Genomic DNA, 16431 nt, shown 5'->3' with positions numbered 1-16431 from the left:
GTGTTTAATGATGTGTTGCCTACTCCTCCTGCCTTAGTTGATTAGCTAGTTGACTAAGGCTCTCTCTGTTTACTTCGTGAAGTCATAAAATCAACTTTTTTCATAGCACCGAGTAAAGACTTTTTACAGCATAACATCTGGATATATAAAGTAAAGTATCTTTTTAGGTTCAATTGACTTACTTTGTAGGTTTTCCTTTAATTAAAGTCAGTTCCCTTCTTAAAGAGTTGCTTATTTCTTAAAAATCTTTCCTTCTAATTTCTTTTCTCTCTCCTTCTTTAGAAAGTATTATTTATGTAAAGCTTTTTACCAGAAATTTATATGAGTTGATAGACAATTTAGCAGTGTAAAACATAGTTAGTTGAATATTCAGGATCTATCTTATATCTTATATACACAGGTGTTTGATTGTTATGTTTTAAGCTTTTGGAAAAAGAGCAGGAGTGATTCTATCAAAGACACGATATGCTTCAACTATGTAGTAGAACTGTTTTTTTTTTTTTTTTTTTTTTTTTTTGTGGTATGCGGGCCTCCCTCTGTTGTGGCCTCTCCCGTTGCGGAGCACAGGCTCCGGACACGCAGGCTCAGCGGCCATGGCTCACGGGCCCAGCCGCTCCGCGGCATGTGGGATCCTCCCAGACCGGGGCGCGAACCCGGTTCCCCTGCATCGGCAGGCGGACGCGCAACCACTGCGCCACCAGGGAAGCCCAGTAGAACTGTTTTTAAGTCTGCTGATTCTGTGTCTCACTTCTCATTCTGTGATTCCACAGGACATGCAGGACTTAATGTTGCCTAAATTATTCTTCTTTACCATGGCGAAGCTCCAGCTCTTTGACCTTATGCTCTTTAAGAGTTTGAAAAAAATTTTAGTGTCCACTTTGATCATCTATTATAGTTATCAGATCTTTGATGAGACTAGAAAATCAAATTTGAACACTATTAAGATGGTCAGTAGATTTTCTATATCCTTGGAGGATAATTGTTAAAAAGTGGTTTGAAGATTTTTGAGTAGTGGCCCTATTTTGAAATAAATGCTAGAGCATCCTGAAATGATTATGTTGAAATAAACCGTACTGAAATAAACTACATATACAGTTTCTGTGTAAAAGTGGTAGAAACTGCCTAAGAATAAATTATTTTGAAGCATTCAAGGAGTGCTGGAAGTATCTATTTATATAGGAACAATGAATGTATTACTTATGTGTCCGTTAGAATGTGATTTCCTTGAGGGCAGGGGTTTTTGTCACCGCTGTATCCATACTAGTAGAACAATGTCTGGCTCATAGGAGTTTCAGAAAATACTTGTTGCATGACTGAATATATCATTCTTATCTATTAATGTATATCATTCTCTTTAAATTGTACTGTGGTAACATAATCCTAACAACTGTATAAAGCCTGAAAACAGTAAAGTTCTTATCTTTGAAAAATTTCCATAAGTAAGATTTTTTACTAAAACTGACCTTCCAGTTAGTTTGTTTTGTTAGGAGTTCTACACAGATGTATTCTTTTATTATGCCTTAATATGATCCCTGACATTATAATATTTTATTTCTGTAGCTATTCTGTTTGAATGTGTACATACAGTCTATTCGGTTTATCCTAAATCGGAATTACTTGAGAAGGCTGCCAAGTGCATTGGAAGATTTGTTTTGTCACCTAAAATAAATCTCAAATATTTAGGTAAGATGATTGGTTCTTTTGATGGAAATTACCAAGAGAGTTTTTGAAATTTGCTGGGTATTTGTTTTATGTCACTTTCTATAATGTAATCTTTGGTTCTAGGATTGAAGGCTCTTACCTATGTTATCCAACAGGATCCCACTCTGGCTCTTCAACACCAGATGACAATAATTGAATGCTTAGACCATCCTGATCCCATTATTAAAAGAGAGGTAAACTGGTATTTTGAGTAATGTATGTGAAGTGTTAAAATTTTTAAACTTTTTGTTGGTATTATGGAGAGAGATTAAAATGGTGGGCAGTGTGTATGTGCACACGTGTGTATTTTAACTTTGGAGTGCATTTTATCCTTTCTATTGAAGTTTAAGGAACTTTTCTAAAAAGCACTTGTGTCAGTAATTACAAGAATGGTTTTATTTATTTTTTTAAAACATCTTTATTGGAGTATAATTGCTTTACAATGGTGTGTTAGTTTCTGCTTTATAACAAAGTGAATCAGCTATACATATACATATATCCCCATATCTCCTGCCTCTTGCATCTCCCTCCCACCCTCCCTATCCCACTCCTCTAGGTGGTCAGAAAGCACTGAGCTGGTCTCCCTGTGCTATGCAGCTGCTTCCCACTAGCTATTTATTTTACATTTGGTAGTATATGTAAGTCCATGCCACTCTATCACTTCGTCTCAGCTTACCCTTCCCCCTCGCCGTGTCCTCAAGTCCATCCTCTATGTCTGCGACAAGAATGGTTTTAAATTTTGAGTTGGGGCTTCCCTGGTGGCGCAGTGGTTAAGAATCCACCTGCCAATGCAGGGAAGCCCTGTTCCGGGAAGATCCTACATGCTGCGAAGCATCTAAGCCTGTGCATCACAACTACTGAACCTGTGCTCTAGAGCCCACAAGCCACAACTACTGAGCCCACGTGCTGCAGCTACTGAAGCCCATGCGCCTAGAGCCCATGCTCCACAACAGGAGAAGCCACCGCAATGAGAAGCCTGCGCACCGCAACAGAGTAGCCCCCGCTCGCCGCAAGTAGAGAAAGCCCGCACGCAGCAACAAAGACCCAACACAGCCAAAAATTAAAATAAATAAATAAGTTTTAAAAATAAGTAAACTATAAAATGGAACAAAAGCTGTCAAGACAAGAACACTCTTAAAAAAAATGATAAAAAAGGGGCTTCCCTGGTGGCGCAGTGGTTGCGCGTCCGCCTACCGATGCAGGGGAACCGGGTTTGCGCCCCGGTCTGGGAGGATCCCACATGCCGCGGAGCGGCTGGGCCCGTGAGCCATGGCCGCTGAGCCTGCGCGTCCGGAGCAATTATGAGTTGGAGGAGTTAGGTCCAGTTACCTGTATAAGATTCATTAATATCTTTTTGGTCCAAGAATTGTATCAATTGGAGACCTGAATTCTATTCCCAGGTCTTCCTATTAGTACAATTTTAAGAAGTAATTTATGATGATTAATTTTTTCCATTATTAACATCTACAAACTAGGCTAATGCAGTCCCTATTGAATATGTAGGAATGTTGAAAGAATTAATAAAGATATCCCTAAAATGTTGTGAACTTTTTGGAAGGAAAGTTGTAAATTTACTTAATTTTTTCAACTTTTTCCTTTTATAAAATTGCTTCAGTATCTACTTGGGTGTCCATGTAGATATATCTGTTAATTTTCATGTAGAGAATCACTTTATACCTTCATTTAAAATGGTATATGGGGGCTTCCCTGGTGGCGCAGTGGTTGAGAGCCCGCCTGCCGATGCAGGGGACGCGGGTTCGTGCCCCGGTCCGGGAGGATCCCACGTGCCGCGGAGCGGCTGGGCCCGTGAGCCATGGCCGCTGAGCCTGCGCGTCCGGAGCCTGTGCTCCGCGACAGGAGGGGCCACAACGGTGAGAGGCCCGCGTACTGAAAAAAAAAAAAAAGGTATATGGGACCTAGGTAAGAAGAGTAGATAGTTTTATTTCTGATTTTAAAAATAATAAAGATAAAAAGAATCTACTAAACATCTAAATTACTTAAAAGCAGTGAATTAAAAGTTTATTGAGAGAACACTATTACATTAAACAACTATAATTTTTAAAAGATTATGAATTTTGAATTTTAGTACTATTTTTGAAATAATATTTTCAAGAAATTGCCATCTACATATATATACATACATGTTTTTTGCATTCATATTTTTAATCTTCTGAAAATTGTTACCTGCCTTGAATGAAGTTTAACATGTAGTGTAAAGGATAGTTTACAGATGTACTAATTTCTATGTGTGGACATTGTAGAAAAATGAGAAGATGCCAAGGGACAGTAACAAATAATTATATTGCTCTTCCACTTTGAACAGACATAGAGCATGCATTTTCTTTGTGTGGTTAAGTACTAAATTGAACATGGTTGACTTAGATACAGTTTTCTTATTGCTGTATTTATTTATTGGGATCTCATTTAAAAATGAGGGTCAAAGGGAAACTAGACAACTTCTAAAATTATGAAGTCTGATCTGTAGTGAGAAAAGTAGCTTGAATTTTTGGGGAAGGGTACTGAGTACCAGTTGTGCCCCAAGAAGGCACTGCAGTACTGTCTCCTCGATGCCACTGTCACTTCTAACCTCCATCAGTAATTATATGGCAAGAACTTTGGTCCTGGGTTGTGGAGTGACCTGTTGCTTGGGGCTGGGATTCCCTTTTACCTGATTTTATTACTTTTCTTTCATAGCAGGGAAAAAGAAGGCAAGAAGGAGTTAACAGAAAAGACCTCTAGCCATGCAGTTCATAATACCAGTCCCCATTCAGTCCTGGAAATGCTAAATTTCATGGTCTTAGAGTAGGAAGTAAATTTGGTGTAGATTATCTTAAAATACGTGACATATAGAGTCTACAGGAAGCATGTCTGAAGCAGCTTCATAGGTTGAAAGCTATAAATACATGGGGAACCTATGTATTTATAGATTTTAAATGGTGTTAAGGATTAACTGGAACAGTTTAAAAAAAATTCAAAATCTGTTGTCCTTTGTACTTGAAGTCCTGGGTATAAGGACTGAAAAATTAGAAAGAACCCTAAAGATAGATGAACAAGTTTGATGAGAAGGATATGTGGAAATTCTCCTGCAGCTAATAGTGTTGCTCCTGAAATGCCGGTAAATGATGCTTTCTCATTATTGCCCTTTGTCTGATACTGATTTCTGGGAGCTATGATATTTTTAGGACCCTGATGTAGGGCCTCAGAAAGCCAGCCAAATGGGAGCTTACTCTGGTACTGCTCTTCCTTCATCTTACTTCAGGTAGCAAGAGGTATATGCCTCATCACTGAGAAAGCTGTAAGATGGTTCTTCCTTGATGCCCCAGATTCTGAACGTAGGCCTTGCTGGGCTTTGAAGTGCTTGTACTACCTTATCCATCCATTAGAGACCGTTTGCCCTTAGCTGACGAATCCATTCAAGTGTGGTTTTCTGTTGTTCGGGTAGTGTGGAAAAAGCATTTTGCAATACTGGATTTTTATATATGTATGCATGTATACACACACACGCGCTCATGCATAGCACACAGGCATAAGTAATGTAGGTTTAAGAAGCTGTTACATTTTTAGAAAATAGATTATTAACCTTTTAACTTTTTAGTCTTTACATGGCCTGTCATGTAGAGATGTCAGATGATTATTATCTGTATCAATAGAAGGCTTTTAAACTTTGGAATTGATTATAATTTTTTTTTGACAATAGTCGTACCTTTCTTAAGTTCTGTTCAGTTAAAATGTGCATTTCTTGAGCACCTATTAACTGCCCAGTAGAGCTACATAAAAGTGGAAGAATCAACTGTTATAAACCTATATGTTACAGTATTTATTTATTATCATGCATAGTTTTATAATACTATTTTTATTTTTCTTTCTTAAATAGACTCTGGAACTTCTTTACAGAATTACTAATGCACAGAATATAACAGTGATTGTCCAGAAAATGCTTGAATATTTACATCAGAGCAAAGAAGAATATATTATTGTCAATTTGGTTGGCAAAATAGCTGAGCTGGCTGAGAAATATCCTTTGCTTGGACCATGAGTCATAAAATACCTTTAGTTACACAGTGACTTTAAAATAATTGGTCTAGACATGGTCACTTGCAGGTTGAGTTCAGAGGCCCAGCAGTAACTTCCATTCCTGATATTCAAGCCTCTCTTGTTGTCAAAAGCAAGAATTTGTGTAGGCTTCCTAGGGGATGACTTTTTTCCTGGTTCTTTTTATTCTATTCCATTGGTCAGTATTATCAGGAGGATACAGGAATCTCTGTCTGATTCCTCTTAGAGTCCCTCCTTGTCTTTGACTTTACTTCCTACTCAGTTTCTTTCCTGAGTAAAAGTTCTTGTTGCTTTCAGCGGCTTGTTGAGGGGATCAGGATGCTAAAATTTATCCTTTACACTACTGTTTATACTGGAAATTGTCCCAGTAAAGTAGTTGGCAGCTCCATTCACATGTTAATTTTCTTCACATTTGTTTTTTAGAAGTCAAAGGAACTTTGCAGGTCACAAGGTTACTTGTCATTCTTTTTAAGATGTCTGTTGTTTAAATCTAAGATTGAATGAATGAATAATGCTGATCAAAGTATCTTGGAAATTGCTTAAGTATAGTTTTGTCCTAACTAGTGCTATATCTCTGGCCAGCAGAATGATAGAATTTTAGAACTGAAGAGGAACAGATTAGAAAAGAGGGTCAACAACTTGTTCAGATAGACATGTCACAACATTTAGCTTCTGAAGTGCATATCATTTTCCATTATGTTTTTGTCCATAGTTAGCTGAAACATTTCTTTCAATTATTTCACAGTTATTTATTGGACATCTGTTATGTGCAATATATGGTGCTAGATAAAGCAACATGAACTGGTTTATTAAGTTTATTCAATAAGCTTTTACTGAGCACCTTATTTTACATAAAACTGGAGTATAGAACAATTTACTGGCAGAAGTTAAAGGTATAAATGCCAAACTAGGATGAATTGAGGGTTATTTTTTTTTTAAGATTTATACAGAAAGGATAATTTTAATAAGTGATATTTGGAAGTGTACTTGTTCTTAACACTGTGGACACATATGCTCCTGATAATGCATGGTTTATTCAGACAATGAATGCTGTATTTTCAGTGGGAGGAGATGTTATGCATCCTGATATCCCCAATAACTTTCTGAGACTTCTAGCAGAAGGTTAGTAAGCTATTGCATTCTGCAAAGATTTTTAAATTAAATGTTTTTATTACAGAGTCCTTAGAGAATTTAGTAGAAATTAAAATTGTATATTAATTTCTTTGTAGGTTTTGATGATGAAACAGAAAATCAACAATTAAGGCTCTATGCAGTTCAGTCTTATTTCACTTTACTAGATGTGGAAAATGTGTTCTACCCACAGAGATTTCTTCAAGTTATGAGTTGGGTGAGCAAAGTACATTGAATCATAAATGTTTATAATATTATTTTTTTATAAAGTCAAATACTAATAATAGATTTCTTCAGAAATCATTCAGTTCTACTCAGTTAACTCCTTCAGCTGTCAATTTTCTTTCCCAGTGACTACCTTCTATCACTTAACTATTTACTTATCTATTCATTCTCTCTCCCATCTCACTTGACTAGTCTTTTAAATATGGGTATTTATTTAGATGCCTGTCTGTGTCTACAATGCATTTGTTGTGTTTTCTATGTGAATCTATTTTTGAATATGTGAATACTCATGTATCTGTGCTTTGTTAGCTTTCTATTGCTGCATGATAATGTTACCACAAACTTAAAACAACATACATTTGTTATCTCACAGTTTCTGTGGGTTAGGAGTCCAGGCATGGGTTCTCTGCTTAAGGTCTTTCAGGGTTGCAATCAACATGTCACTTGGGGCTGCTGTTTCATCTGAAGCTTGATTAGTAAAGGATCTGCTTCCAAGCTCACATGTGATTGTTGGCAGAAATCAGTTTCTTGCAGCTGTAAGACTGAGGGTTTGAGGTTCAGACTGTTGACTGTTGCCTGCCCTTAGCTCCACGAGCTGCCCTCAGTTTCTTGCCAGGTGTGCCTCCCAACATGGCTGCTTGCTTCATCAAAGCCAGAAAGGAGATCATCTCTGCAAAACAAGGTCACGGTTTTATGTTATATAAACCTACATAATCGTATACATCCTGTCACCTTTGTATATTCTTTCTTGTGCATATGAGTGAGCATTTCTTTAGGGGGAGATTTGGAGAAGTGCAGCTCTGGGTCATAGGATATTCACACTTTAATATTTTATGGTTTTGCCAAATGTTAGCATGTTAACCATAATTTTACCCAGAATTTTATTAAAGAATTATTTTCTAATCTACAGGAAAGTTGAAAAAATGGCATAATAAATACCCCTATACTTTTCACCTAGATTCCCAGTTAATATTTTTAACCACTTTTGCTTTACTGTATCTATTTGGTTTCCTAAGATCCTGTGGAAAAACCCGAACGAACTTTTTGGCCAACCCAATACATCTCCATCTATAGCTAGGTCTGCCTGTGTACAGTTTGTTTTGTTGAGGCATTTAAAATTGAGTTGCAGGGCTTCCCTGGTGGCGCAGTGGTTGTGAGTCCACCTGCTGATGCAGGGGACACGGGTTCATGCCGCTGTCCGGGAAGATCCCACATGCCGGAGCGGCTAGGCCCGTGAGCCATGGCCGCTGAGCCTGCGCGTCCGGAGCCTGTGCTCCGCAACGGGGGAGAGGTCACAACAGTGAGAGGCCCACGTACCGCAAAAAAAAAAAAAAAAAATGAGTTGCAGACCTCATGACACTTACCCTATGAAAAATTCAGGGTGAATCTCCCAAGAGTGACGTTCTAGATAACCATAAAACCATTATTGCACCTAAGAAATGTGACCTTAATTCATTAATATCACCCAATATACAGTCCATATTCAGACTTATCCAGTTGTCCAAAAAATGTCTCTTATGACTATTTTTCTACTCCTCCCAATCCCATATCAGGTTAAGATTCACAAATTGCATTTAGTTTTGTCTTTTAGCCTCTTTTATTTTACAGTGATGCTCAGTTTCTTTTTGTTTTCATGACATTGATTTTTTTGGATGAATACTGTTGACTTGCAGAATGTCCAGCATTCTGAATTGGACTATTTCTGGTTCAGTTAAACATTTTTAGCAAGAATACTACATTGTCAATATGTATTTCTCACTGCATTGTATCAGAATGCATATAATGTTAGTTGCTCCAATTATTGGTGATAGTAAATTTCTTTGTTTGGTTAAGATGGTGACCTTTGTAAGGGTTCTCGCCATTATAAAGGTGCTGTTTCTCCTTACTAATTTAGAACTAATCTGTGAGACTTTGTGAACATCTGTTCTTCAACTATCTTTCATCAGTGGTTTTAGCATTGATAATCCTTGCCTAAATTGATTGTTGTATTTGGTGGCCATTTGTATTTTCCTCCATGAACATGATATATTCATACATTTAGAGTGTTTCTTTTTCTACAGCATACAAATCCTGTACCTGTTTTGTTAGATTTATACTTAGGTACAGATGGTCCCTGATTTAAGATGGTTAAGCTTATGATTTTTCAACTTTATGATGGTGCAAAGTGATACAAATTCAGGAGAAACTTCAAAATCTTTTTTTTTAATTGAAGTATAACTGATTTACAATATTATACTAGTTTCAGGTGTACAGCATGGTGATTCATTATTTTTGCTGATTATATTCCATTATTGATTATTACAAGATAATGGGTATAATTTCCTGTACTATACAGTATATCCTTGTTGCTTATCTATTTTATACATAGTAATTTGTGTCTCTTAATCCCTTACCCCTAAATTGCACCTTCCCCTTCCCTCTCTCCACTGGTAATCACTAGTTTGTTTTCTTCTTCTTTTCATTTTATTTTATTTTATTGAAGTATAGTTGATTTACAGCATGTGTTAGTTTCTGGTGTACAGAAAAGTGATTCAATTATATATGTACATGCTCTTTTTCATATTCTTTTCCATTATGGTATAGTACAGGATTTTGAATATAGTTCCCTGTGCTATGCAGTAGGACATTGTTGTTTATCTATTTTATATATAGTAGTTTGTATCTGCTAATCCCTTCGCAGATACAAAGTGGATACAAATTAGCAGATACAAATTAGGATAAATTCCTAATTTATCCCTCCCCCAACCCCTTTCTCCTTTGGTAACCATAAGTTTGTTTTCTGTCTGTGAGTCTGTTTCTCTTTTGTAGATAAGTTCATTTGTGTCATACTTTAGATTCCACATATAAGTGATATCATATGGTGTTTGTCTTTCTCTTTGACTGACTTCACTTAGTATGACAATCTCTAGGTCCACCCATGTTGCTGCAAATGACATTATTTCATTCTTTTTTATGGGTGAGTAGTATTCTATTGTGTATATATACCACATCTTCTTTATCCATTCAATATGTTGATGGGCATTTTAGGTTGTTTCTTTGTCTTGGCTGTTGTAAATAATGCTGCTATGATCACTAGAGGCATGTATCTTTTCAAATTATAGTTTTCTCCAGGTATATGCTCAGGAGTGAGATTGCTGGATCATATGGCAACACTATTTTTTATTTTTTTAAGAAACCTCCGTACTGTCTTCCATAGTGGCTACACCAATTTAAATTCCCACCAACCATATAGGAAGGTTCCCTTGTCTCCACACCCTCTCCAGCATTTGTTATTTGTAGACTTTTTGATCATAGTCATTCTCACAGGTGTGAGGTGGTATCTCATTGTGGTTTTGATTTGCTTTTCTCTAATAATTAGTGATGTTGAGCATCTTTTCATGTGCCTGTTAGCCATCTGTACGTCTTCTTTGGAAAAATGTCTGTTCAGGTCTTCTGCCCATTTTTTTCATTGGGCTGTTTGTTCTTTTGATATTGAGTCCTATGAGCTGTTTGTATATTTTGGAAATTAAGCCCTTGTTGGTTGCATTATTTACAAATATTTTCTCGCATTATGAGGGTTATCTTTCATTTTGTTGATGGTTTCCTTTACTGTGCAAAAAGCTTTTAAGTTTAATTGCATCCCATTTGTTTATTTTTGCCTTAGGAGACAGATCCAAGAAAATATTGCTACAATTTATGTCAAAGAGTGTTCTTTTCTAGGAGTTGTATGTCTCAGGTCTTACATTTAGGTTGTTAATCCATTTTGAGTTTATTTTTGTATATGTTGTGAGGAACTGTTCTAATCTCATTGTTTTACATGTAGCTGTCCAGTTTTCCCAGCACCACTTATTGAAAAGACTGTTTTTTCTCTGTCCTATACTCTTGCTTCCTTTTTTTCTTAGATTAGTGGACATTAGTGTATAGGTTTATTTCTGTATTTTGTTCTTATACCCTGCAATCTTGCTGAACTCACTTATTAATCTAGAATTGTTTTTTGTGGATTTCTTGAGACCATGTTAATAATTTTTGCATCTCTGTGCATGAGGGATAGTGGTCTGTAGTTTTCTTGTTTTTTTCTACTCTGTTTGATTTTGGTATCAAGGTAATACTGGCTTCATAAAATGCTTGGGAGTGTTCTTTCCTCTTCTGTTTTCTAGAAAGATTGTGTGCAAGGGTGTTGTTTAGTTTTTAAGTGTTTTGAAAATTTCCTGTTATCTTTCCTGTTACTGATTTCTAGTTTGATTCCATTGTTGTCAGAGAAAGTACTCTATAATTTCAGTTCTTTTAAGTTTGTTGAGGTTTATTTTATGGCCTAAGATATGATCTGTCTTATATGTTCTGTGGGTGCTTGAAAAGAGTGGGTATTCTGCTTATTGTTGGGTGGTGTGTTCTGTAGATGTGAATTAATTCTTTCAGTGATGGTGTTGAGATGGGGTGTAGATATCTCTAACTATGTGGCCTCCACTGAGCCTGAGTCTCTGCTAGGCTTCCCCTGACACCACTCCAGCAGAGAGGGGGAGGGCTACCTCTTTAAACTTGGGTGGAGGTGAAGTATAGGCTTCCTATGTAGTCTTCACAGACACTGCAGAAGAGTGGGCCTTTCTACAGCTTGGTGGGGATGAAGTTCCTGGTTTTCACTCAGTCTCTCTGTTACCACCCTTGTTGGGGAGTTGGGATGCTTTTTACAACCTGGTAGGGGTTGAAGTCTTGACTCTTCACTCCACCTTTGCTGGTATGGGTGGGGCTACAGTTTTTTCTCTTTGGTGCTTGGCTGGAGTAGAAGGATGATTTTCTGAAAGTTTTCTGTCTTCCTGGCCCTTTGGCTAGAGGGAAGGCTTTTCTTGGGGCTTTTTTGTCCTTTCCCACTGGCATTTCTAGGTTGCTGGCTCTCAAGTACCCAGTCTGAGGTATATGAGGCAACAGATAACCCACTGTATTGTTCCTTAGGTCTCAAGGTTCTTAGTGATCTGCCTTTTTTCTCTACCATCTTTATTGGAGTATAATTGCTTTACAATGATGTGTTAGTTTCTGCTTTATAACAAAGTGAATCAGCTATACATATACATATATCCCCATATCTCCTCCATCTTGCGTCTCCCTCCCACCCTCCCTATCCCACCCCTCTAGGTGGTCACAAAGCACCAAGCTGATCTCCCTGTGCTATGCGGCTGCTTCCCACTAGCTATCTATATTACATTTGGTAGTGTATATATGTCCATGCCACTCTCTCACTTCGTCCCAGCTTACCCTTCCCCCTCCCCATGTCCTCAAGTCCACTCTCTACGTCTGGCAGGCTGATTCTTAACCACTGTGCAACCAGGGAAGCTCAAGTCCATTGGTTTTTGAACTGGGATTTAGGTTACCTGTTCTTCTAGAGCTTCCTTCCATCTTTTATTAAACCAGCAAAAAGTTATCTTACTATTTAAGGATTGAATTTATGTAGTTCTATTTCTTTTTTTTTCCTCTTCTTGTTACTAGCCATAAATCTTCCCTTGCCTATCACCTCACCTTACTGTTTTTTCTTGCTTGTCCCAGTATTATACATGAATATACTTCATAAATACTACTTTGGAAAGATCTCACACTCCATGAATTATCAGTTTATTAACGATTCTTAGACCGATAGGATTATATATCACCTGAATAAATAAGATGTAGGAAAGAGTATGTGTAAAATAGATCAGTGTTCGTCAGAGTCTCTTCTGTGGATCATCTACATCAGAATCAGCTGATGCTTTTTCAGAATGTGTATTGTAGATCCCCACCACAGACATACTAAATCAGATTATCTGGGAGGAGAGTATAGAAATGTGTATTTCTATGAAACACCTCAGGTGGCTCTTATGCATACTAGTATGTGAGAACCACTTGTTTAAATGCTTATTGGAAAAAATAGTAACTGAATGTGAAAGTGCTTTTAAAAACCAACATCCAAACCTGGAAGTTCAGAAGAAAGCTAACTTGTAATGAATGGTACGCTACTTTATATATTGTTAACGATAAAGATGTGGAAAACCTTTTTGTACTCACTTCCAATTCTTGGTGTAATTTTGAACCTAAAATATACAATTGTATCTTTAATAATTCCTTCACCATGAGAATATGTTTAGTATAAATTAAATTCACTCCGGCAGTAGGCACTTTGTTTAGATTTCTGAGTATAGTTGTTATATAACTTGATATTTGCATATATACATTTCTTTGTTTTAGGTTTTAGGGGAGTATTCCTACCTCTTAGATAAGGAAACACCAGAGGAAGTTATAACCAAGCTCTACAAGTTACTTAGGAGTGACTCCATTTCTTCAGAAACAAAAGCCTGGATAATTGCTGCTGTGACCAAGTTGACACCTCAAGCACACTCTTCTAATATAGTTGAGAGATTAATCCAGGAATTTACGACATCTTTGGATACTTGTTTGAGACAGCATGCATTTGAATTAAAACATTTGCATGAGAATGTGAAATTTATGAAGGGTTTGCTTCCAGTTGATAAGAGTTGTGAAGACATGGTGGTAAGATATCTGCATTCCATCTTTTACGAAATTGCATTGTCTTTAAACAGAATAATTCTTGCATTTGTGATATATCTGGAATATGCCAAAATGTAATTTCTGTAGCACTTTAGATGAAGGTTGGCATTTTTCTCACATTAGTGTGAGAGAGCATTTGAGAGCTTCTACTCAGTAGTGAGTAGTCAGGAAGACTAATCTGTTCTGGAGAACTGCAGTGAAGGGGTTTATAGTCTATGACAGTCTCTTTTAACATATAATAATTTGAGAACTTAAAAATTTTATCTCCTTTGAACTTCTCTGTCATTTTATTATTGCTCTCTTTTCTTTGAGAATGTAAGAAAAAAACAGTTCTCCATTTTATTTTGTCCATCTACTATCTAAATCTTTACTACATTGGAACCTGATCACCCGCCTTTTCTTCTCCCACCTACTTTCAGCCAGTGCTGCTTTTAATCCAAAGCACTTAGTTACTGCTCACCTCTGAGTTCTCTCTCAGATTGGTGTAAATCTGAAAACTTCCAAAAGGAAGTCAGATTTGTTCAGATTTTTATATTAGATGTCATATAGTTGAAGAAGAGGGGAGGATGGGCAGTATTCCCACTAATTATGACTCAAATGTTCATGACTTGTATTCATTTTGAACCTTTGTTCATTAATTTTTTTCATTAGCTCCTCATGGGCAGAGGCCTTGGTTTAACATTTGGTAGGCATTCCAGAGACTATATGAATAAATATGCTATACATAGTATTAAACTAGTTAGTTACTCTACTTCCCTTTCTTCCAATAAAAGATAATGATGATGACATGGCTTCATCTCTTAAGAATCTTATCAAGGGACTTCCCTGGTGGTCCAGTGGTTAGGACTTTGCCTTCTAATGCAAGGGGTGTGGGTTCAATCCCTGGTTGGGGAGCTAAGATCCCACATGTCTGGTGGCCAAAAAACTATAACATGAAACAGAAGCAATATTGTAACAAATTCAATAAAGACTTTAGAAGTGGTCCACATGGAAAAAAAAACTCAAAAAAAAATCTTATCAAAACTAAACTTTACCAAATGCACAGTGTGACATGCCACTTAAATTTTTTGAGAATTACCTGCTGTTCTAAATTATCTGAGCTGTTTGTATACACTTGGCTAAATTAGGAGAGGCAAATCTGTGGTTTCTGAGGTTGTTACTGCTATATCCTCTTGTGTATCTCATTTTTATTTCTCCCCTCACTTTTTCTTTTCTCCTTTTCCCCTTACTCTTTCTTCATCTCTTTATTTCTTTTCACTTAAGCATTCTCTTGTACCTTTCTATTCTTGTACTTTATTGAAATTAAGTAATTTTGCACAGGTTTGTAACAAAGCATTTTTAGGTAGAAAGGAATAGGATAGTTAAATCAAAGGCACTGTGGGAGGCTGGATGATGGGCCTCCCCAAGATATTCACATCTTAATCCCTGGAACCTGTGCATAAGTTGCTTTATATGGTAAAAGGACTTTGTAGGTTTGATGAAGTTAAGGATTTTGTAATGGGAAGATTATCTTGGATTATCTGAGTAGGCATGATGTAATCACAAGGGTCCTTATAAAAGTGAGGAAAGAGGTCAGAGAGGAGAAGGCCAAGTAACAATAGAAGCAGAGATTGGAGTGATATAGCCACAAGCTGAGCAATGCTGGCAGCCTCTAGGAGCTGGAAGAGACAAGAAACCTATTCTCCGCTGGAGCCTCCAGAAGGAACTAGCCTTTGCTGGGAGCTTTGTTTTTAGCCCCCAGCAGGAGGAAACTAATGTAGACACTATAGCTCATAGTGTATGTGTCTTCTCCTCTGGTAGGTTACAAGTCTCATGAGGCAGGACTTGTGTCTTCCTTTATCTCAGTTATATCATCTAACATGATGCCTTAACACATTGGATGCTCAAAAATGTATTCTGCAGTGCAGTGAAATGAATAATAAGTGCACATGACTTACATTGTTAGATTCTTAGCTGAGTGTTTTGATTATAGATGTTTCAGAAAGACAGAGAGTTGAGTAGCAATTTTAGAGTTGAAGTTCTGTTTTTCACTTAAAAATTATTTTTAGGAAAAATGGGCTGAAATCACTTCTGTGAATGTACAGTCTACTGTTTAGGGTAAGTTTTTTTAATCCCTAATTTTTGCTTTACTTTAATATAGGTAGATGCTTCCTTATCTTTTCTGGATGGTTTTGTGGCTGAAGAACTAAGTCAGGGGGCAGCACCTTACAAACCTCACCACCAACGGCAGGAGGAAAAGCTTTCTCAGGGAAAAGGTAATTTTTCATGGATTTATAATAGACTAGATTGTAGGGACATCACTTTTTAATGCAAATTATATTATAGTCATGTAAGTAAATAACTGAGGAGATTCATTATCTCTCGTTAAGTCTGCTGTGACTTGTTCACCCTGACCTTGTTTGGGGTAAACAGGAAAAAAAAGTTAGCCTAGAGGTGTGCCCAAAGCCATTGGTTTCATGTACATAAGTGCCTAAGATATGGCAGCCATCCTGGAATTTAAAAAAAAACTTGAAGGTGGAATTATCATGTTGGTCACTGTGCTAAAGGGCTGACAGATATCAGCGTGAGCATATTTGCAGAAGAGTTTCAGAAGAAAACTCTGGTTACTGTGAACTAGTGAGTTTCATTTTATTCTGAACAATCTTGTATAGCTTAAGTGTGTTAAAATGCTTCCTCTGGGCTTCCCTGGTGGCGCAGTGGTTGAGAGTCCGCCTGCCGCTGCATGCGACACGGGTTCGTGCCCCGGTCTGGGAAGATCCCACATGCCGCGGAGCGGCTAGGCCTGTGAGCCATGGCCACTGAGCCTGCGCG

The 16431-nt window shown here is 37.3% G+C and overlaps 1 protein-coding gene across 18 annotated transcripts in view; it reads left to right on the top strand.

Annotated features, from left to right (window-relative positions):
- AP4E1 (adaptor related protein complex 4 subunit epsilon 1) overlaps positions 1–16431 on the top strand; it is a 149506-nt gene that overhangs the window by 25883 nt on the left and 107192 nt on the right. For 17 of the 18 annotated variants that reach the window (XR_008618608.1, XM_055088221.1, XM_055088220.1 and 14 more), the window contains exons 9-12: positions 1561–1683; positions 1786–1895; positions 13300–13602; positions 15761–15875. Coding sequence is in view for 17 of the 18 variants with exons in the window: in XM_055088221.1 (XP_054944196.1) it covers positions 1561–1683; positions 1786–1895; positions 13300–13602; positions 15761–15875 (651 nt within the window). In the remaining variant the exon portion in view is untranslated. Of the gene's footprint in view, positions 1–1560; positions 1684–1785; positions 1896–5575; positions 5716–6763; positions 6877–6983; positions 7103–13299; positions 13603–15760; positions 15876–16431 lie in introns of all 18 variants that reach the window. The other variant, XM_007106712.4, reaches the window with a different exon arrangement.

The sequence above is a fragment of the Physeter macrocephalus genome, chromosome 11 (genome assembly GCF_002837175.3).
Source record: "Physeter macrocephalus isolate SW-GA chromosome 11, ASM283717v5, whole genome shotgun sequence".
NCBI classification, from domain to species: domain Eukaryota; kingdom Metazoa; phylum Chordata; class Mammalia; order Artiodactyla; family Physeteridae; genus Physeter; species Physeter macrocephalus.
This window is presented reverse-complemented; position numbering and strand designations above follow the sequence as displayed.